Consider the following 6,741-nt stretch of genomic DNA (forward strand, 5'->3'; position numbering starts at 1 on the left):
TTCCCTTCTAATATCTTAAAAAAAAAAGAAAGTACAGATTCTGTAGTCATGATGCATACTGAAGAAGTCCTTTTCAATGTATCTTCCTTTGCATATTGATATCATAAATTATATCACCTGTATTCCTTCTGTTCTCAAAGAACTAGAAGAATATTTGGCCAATGGCTCCTATGCATAAAGAGCTGCTCAGGCTCCCCCATCTCTCCCCCTCCCTCCCTCACCTCTCTCTGTCTCTCTGTCTTTCCATCTCTCTGTCTGTGTCTGTCTGTCTCTGTCTCTCTCACATACACACACAAACACACATGCACACACACACACACACAGCCACTATTCCATTTCATGAAATATTGTTATTGCTTTCTTCCAAGCTTGCTGCACATTGTTAACATTTCAGGTAGTGGTTGATTATTATTTACTACCCAAACAACCATATGGCAATGCTTACGGACAATGACCATTTGAGTGTGTGTGTGTGTGTGTGTGTGTGTGTGTGTGTGTGTGTGTGTGATTTTTGTCAGCTTCTTGCAGGAATGACTATTTCTCTGATGGCTTTGGAGAAAAATTATTTTGGATTTTTTGGTCTAAGAATTCAATTTCATTATCACAATTATTGTCATTGCCATTACAGCCAAGAAAGCCAAAAAAGAAAAAGCCAAGAAAGATATATTTCAATATTTGATAATCCATGAGATTAAGAAAATAATAGACTAAAGGAAGGTACTTGTTTTATGCTCAGAGGGGAGAGGTGTTTTTTTTTTTCTGGGCTCAGAACCTGTATTTATTATTTGATGGCTCATGATATCAAGAGATTCACTCTCTTTGGGGCCATATTTTATTTTCTGTTGGTTAAAGGTTTTTATTTTTAAATTGTGTGTATGTATGAGCATGTGTAAGAATATGCACATAAGCATCGGTGCCTGGAGGGCACTGGATCTCCTGGAGCTGGAGTTACAGGTGGTTGTGAGCACCCCTACTGTGAGCTCTGGGGATTGAACTTGGGTCCTTGGCAAGTGCGGCTTAGCTTCTTAGCTGGGAGCAGGAAGTTCTGTGTTCCTGTCTCTGAAAGGATTATCACACACTGCAGACTGTGGGAGTTTTAGATAAAATACTTGCATAGAGAAGCTGATAAGCAGATGAATATTCAGTAGTTAGGAGTTGAGGTTGTTATAGAAACAGAGGTCTCCAGATTCAGGGTCTTTCTACCTTCCTGTATGTACCTTCTCGGAGATAAGGAGTTCTCCCATGTGTTGGGATGGAAAGAAAAACAGAATTCAAAGATGAGAGGCCAATGAGCCAACTCCAAGAAGACACAAATGACAAGCACACAGGGCAGGAAAGCTGGCAAGAGAACCACAGGAGGTTTAACTGAGAAGGCACTGTAGGCATCTGAGTACTGTCCCCTGGCACCGGCACCCTAAGTGCTGAGAATCACATGACATAACCAGCAAGGAGAAAAACAAATCCCTTAATCCCATTCTGTTTACTATCTGTAAGCTAACTTTTAAAGACTTTGTGTTGGGTAAATAGTAAAAATGAAATCACTTACCAAGGGTTAATATAAAATGCCAAAAGATAATCAGTCCAAAGACATGAAGGCAGCAGGGTTAAGAAAGCAAACACACTCCTACGCCTGTGAGCATTAATAAACAACAGATGCAAAGATGAAAACATGGTAAGGGTTAGTAATTCCGCTGTGAACAGATAGCAGAAAGTTACCTGCCATGGTCAACTCGTACCACAGTTAAATATGATTACCCTCCGAAGGCTTAGAGTGGAAGGCTCAAAGGCAACAAGAAGGGCCAACTCGGCTTCCATCCACACCCATCCTCATTGTCATCTGAGACAACTGTCAACTCATTTGGCAGCAATTCATCTGCTCTTCAGAGGTTTCCTCTTTTTCATTCATTTCACTGAGGGTCATTAGCTGGCTGGGGTGTTATTTTCGGTCATCACCCCTTCCAGCATAACTGAATTTAAGAAGCCTGGTAGCAGCACAGAGACTTGTAGGAGTTGGATATAGATGGGCAGGTCCCTCACATGGCTTCCACGAGGACCACTTTTTCCTACCACATCCTTACCAAACTGAACCACTTCATGTAACTTTAAACTGTATCTTGTTTCTTAAAGCACCAATTCAGTATGCTATTTGGGTATCATTTGTTTAAAATCAACAAATCACCCGAGGCCTTGTGTTTTTCAATGGTTCTCATCAGCGTGGAAGTAAGACACTAAGGCATTTCATTTTAATTCTATTTGATATAAAAGGTCTGATTGGAATGTGTGATTTCAGGTATGCACACAGCACTCAAGACAGTGGACGGACAACTATCCTTAGAAGCACGTTAAAATTAGAAGAAAACTGTGATTTTATTAGAACAGATCCCCACCTAGGTAGCCAAGCTCACTCCCTCAGACTGTACTGCTGAGGGTCAAACTAAGTTTGCTACAAGCTGCAGGAGAATTTTCTTTGCTTTTATAGAAATGTCCTGAAGGGAAATCTTTTCTTTGCTTTTAGTTTTCCCAAACTGGTCTAAGATTTTACAAATTGAGACTAGCCATGAAGTTCATCAATGCATTGGTTTCTAGGGTAACAGGTGCAACTAAGGCAGGTTCTGGAGGAGCCTCATGCCACTACCTTGGGGACCCAGCCTTTTAACAGGAAGAAATGGGAGTTGGTGAGTCTCTTAACCTTGAGAAGATGCCTATCATACTTGAACAAATCTTCTCATGTTTTTGAGATTGTCAGCATTGAGGGCTTATAAATTCTCTTTCTTCATATCTTGATTGATCATATTTTAATAAAAACACTCTATTCATGTTACAACTTTAAAATGGCCCAAAGTGCAGTCATATCAAACAGAATCTAATTTCAACTCTGTTTTCAACCAGAGTGGCCATCACCCACACCCAGAGAGGGAGAACACATATTTTAAATAAAGTTTTTTTGTTTTGTTTTGTTTTTTTACTTTGTTGATTCTGTGTGTGGGGAAGAGTTTGTGGTCTCTCACATCTGTTTCGTCAAACCACTTTGGGGGAAATGGGGTCATTTAAGCTCTTTGATGGTTGCCTGCAAACTCCATGCTCAGGGAACCCTGGTTCCTTGAATAGAATATGTTTACTTAATTGGTGATTCTCTTAGATACTCTGAACTGAATGCTAAGCTGAACAGGTATAACAGCAATGAAATTCATCTCTCAATATTTCCCTAATTCCTTAAACATCTCTTCCCTCTAGGACCTTCCTTCCTGATTGCAAACGACAAGGGGATCATAAAATTTTCAAGTTGTTTCTATCTTTGATGTAAGAGGTGAGAGCTTCAGGCTGTACACTTATACTTAATTTTTGAATGGAGGTGGTGGCTCCCATTGCCAGGCATGTGACCGTGTTGCTTTAGTCAAGTCCCCCTCTGGCCACTGACTGCCACTTGTTCATTGTGGCTGGTGTAGTGGGGCCCTCCATCAGCTTTGGGCCCTTTTCATGACTTTACTGGTCCTTTTTCCCTCTTAAGGATTGTATCCCATTCATAGAATCCATTCTGGCCCATGATGATCGAGACATTGATTGCCCAGTGAAATAAAGAAAGGATGGCCAGAAAGGAAAAAAAAAAAAAATTACCAATGTCTTAAAGACAATTCAATCAAATTGGAAGCATGCAATGGCCAGCTACGCCAGCTGGAGACCTGTCCCAAAATAAAACTCACCAACTGTAGGGAAGTTTCCCTTCCCTCTCCAAAGATGCAAAGTTGACAAACGTGCCAGCTCCACACTCCCTGTTTGAAAGAGACAAAAGCAAAGTGACTGATTGTCAGATCGCTTTACCTGGTAGCCAGGCCAGGTGAGCCCTTATCCAGCTTATCGTGACAGTATTTGAAAACAACGGGCTAGGAAAAAAAATGGAAATTTTCTAAGATTCTCTTTTGTCTACAAGGCCAAAAACAGAGAGAGATAAAACACAGAGGAGAGAGAGATAAAACACAGAGGAAGAGCCCATTGAAATGTAACAAATCTCCCATCTGCCCTTGCAGTGCTGACCTCCTGACCTTGCTCCCGGGGACTGCGATTTATTACGTGCTTCCTCAGCGCGAGCCACCAAACTGTAGTTTTCTTTTTCCTCCACTGACAAGCTCTCATGGGTCTCTTTCTGTTACCTTCTTTTCTGGAACTATGTAAATAGCTCTCTCTCCCTCTCCCTCTCCATTTTTGACTGCCTCTCCTCCCCCCCCCCTTCTCCTCTCTCCCTCTCTGTGAAATGCATGTATGTTAGAAGGGAATAGGTGCCTGAATACATGTATATTTAGGCCAGAAGAGAACTTAGGCTCATTCTATATCACTCTTCACTTTGTTCCCTTGAGAAAGACTCTCACTAAACCAGGAGCTAGGATGGCTACGGAAAGCCCCCAGAATCCTCTTCTCTCTGAACCTTACCCACACCTGGCTTTTCACGTAGGTCCTCTGGATTTGAACTTAGGCTTGCATATCAAGCATTCTTACCCACAAGTCACCCCTCCAGCCCCTCTTCCTGACAAGGTCCCCGTCATGCTGTCCTGCAGCTTCAGCCAAGGCCCTCTTCTCTTTCGTTACCCTCTGATTTCTCCAACTCTTTTGCTTTAATATCATCCATATGCAGTTACTCTTACATGTCTCTCTTCATGCAAGATTGTGTGCTAGACAGTGGATTGCAGAGCCAGCTGCATCTTCCAAACCCGCGTTAGAAGTGTTTCAAACTCCTCTCTCCCAGAAGTGGGACCTTGGTGTTCCCTGACTGGCATGCTGCCCTCTCTTGCTGATAGCAGCGCCGTCCTTCCTGCTGTCAGGGCCAAACCCCTGTGGTTATCCTTTATGCATTCAGTTTCTTAGCCAGTCCATGAGCTCTGTTTTCAGGGAAGCTCCCCTTTGGTTCTAATACTCAGGACTGAATACTATAGTATGTTTTTCTTAGACCAGTGGTTTTCAACCTTCGCAGCCCTTTAATACAGTTCCTCATGTTGTGGTGACCCCAACATTAAAAGTATTTTCTTTGTGTTGGAGGTTGGTCTGATGTGTGTTACTGGTCCTCAAGATGTGGGTCCACCAATCTTTGTTGCCTACACCTACCTGATTGGCTTATTAAATGGCCTATACCTGGGCAGGGCAGAATGGGGTAGGCATGGCTAAGGTTCCAGAGATTTTGGGGACAGGAGAATCACAGGAAACAAAACAGATGGACAGGAAGAGAGGAGGGAGGAAGACTCCATGATGGGTTAGGTGGAGAAGGAACCATGTGGGCTGGGAGGAAGGACTCCTATAATGGCATGAAAAGGCCCAGATGAAGAATATAAGCAAGTATCTTGGGATTATGGATGGAAGGTAGGCCAGATGAAGACGGTTAAGGTGGACTGCATTGGATGGGTTTGGGAGGTAAATGGTGATTGAGATAGCATAGGTGAAATATCTTCCTGGTTCAGAGTAAATAAGGAAATTATAACATCTAACAGTGTCTGTGTCTTATAACTTGTGATAGTTATAAGTGTGGTTAGATAATACCACAGTGATAATCTTAGGGCTGATAAAAAACATTATATAGCCCAACACTCATTCTTTATTTACTACAACATCTTTGCCACTTTATGACTGTAATTTCGCTACTGTTATGAATCGTGATGTAAATATCTGATATGTAGGATATCTAATATGCAACCTCCGTTAAAGAGCTGTTCCACCCCAAAGTGGTTGTGAGCCAAAGGTTGAGAACCACTGCCTTAGACTGGGATAATACCCCCTCCAGCTCATGTGATCCTCTTTTCATCACCCCGATATGGCCCGTTTTCTACATCAAATCAAAATGAAAGTATCCAAACTCATTAGCTATCACTAATCTGCTCCGAACTCTGCCAGGGCTCTTCGTTTCAGTCGGAGCCCTGTGTGATCTGGCATCACCTTCCACCCTTCCCATTATCTCTTTGCTTTAGCTGTACTGTCCTTTCCTGTAGTCTTTGACTGCATTAGCCATGACTTTGTCCCTAGGGCCTTTGCAATAGGTGTTTTGTTTTTTTTTTGTTTTGTTTTGTTGTTTTGTTTTGTCTTTACACCGGATGCATTGTTCCCACAGATAACATGGCTGTTCTCGCCATGGCTGTTCAAGCCTTTGCTTTAAATGGTTACCCTCCTAGTGACGTCATCCCACCTTCCAGGGCTTCTTTCCATATTCCGACACTGTTGATCTCCATTATTTTCTGCTATGACCCTCTAACACACTATGGAGTTATAGTTTGTCTTCAGTGTTTATCTGAGTCCCCACTGGCAAGGCAGACTACATCAAGTGTTGCCAGTGACAGAACCACGTGCTTAGCACTCAGGGCAGTTGTTACACAGCAAGTATCCACAAGAATTTGCTAAGCAGATGAATAAATCTTGGTGATCTGCACAAGTTCAGACAGTTTGAAAGTCCAGTCCTTCCTTAAGGAGGACAATGTTATTGTTCTTCCCTGTAGCCCTTCTATGTCCAAGGCCCCTCAACACCCTGAGTTACTGTAATGCCAGCCTTAATCAGCTAGTGGAGGTACTCACAAGTGCCCATTGTCTTATATCATCATGTTACATTCTTATTCTTTTAATAACCTGGGTCAGTTTGTCTTTAAAAAGATCTTATTCTTGTTGCTAGCTGGGTTATAAACTCTTACTGAACTTGATTCCTTCCTTCCTTCCTTCCTTCCTTTCTTTCTTTCTTTCTTTCTTTCTTTCTTTCTTTCTTTCTTTCTTTCT

The 6,741-nt window shown here is 42.2% G+C and overlaps 1 protein-coding gene across 3 annotated transcripts in view; it reads right to left on the reverse strand.

Annotated features, from left to right (window-relative positions):
- Ptpro (protein tyrosine phosphatase receptor type O) overlaps positions 1-6,741 on the reverse strand; it is a 198,680-nt gene that overhangs the window by 36,008 nt on the left and 155,931 nt on the right. For 2 of the 3 annotated variants that reach the window (XM_055610509.1, XM_055610527.1), the window contains 2 exons: positions 3,702-3,770; positions 1,547-1,630 (listed from right to left, as the gene is read on the reverse strand). In XM_055610509.1, the coding sequence (XP_055466484.1) occupies positions 1,547-1,630; positions 3,702-3,770 (153 nt within the window). The remainder of the gene's footprint in view (positions 1-1,546; positions 1,631-3,701; positions 3,771-6,741) is intronic. The other variant, XM_055610517.1, reaches the window with a different exon arrangement.

This window comes from Psammomys obesus, unplaced genomic scaffold (genome assembly GCF_907164565.1).
Source record: "Psammomys obesus unplaced genomic scaffold, mPsaObe1.curated_primary_1811, whole genome shotgun sequence".
NCBI lineage: Eukaryota > Metazoa > Chordata > Mammalia > Rodentia > Muridae > Psammomys > Psammomys obesus.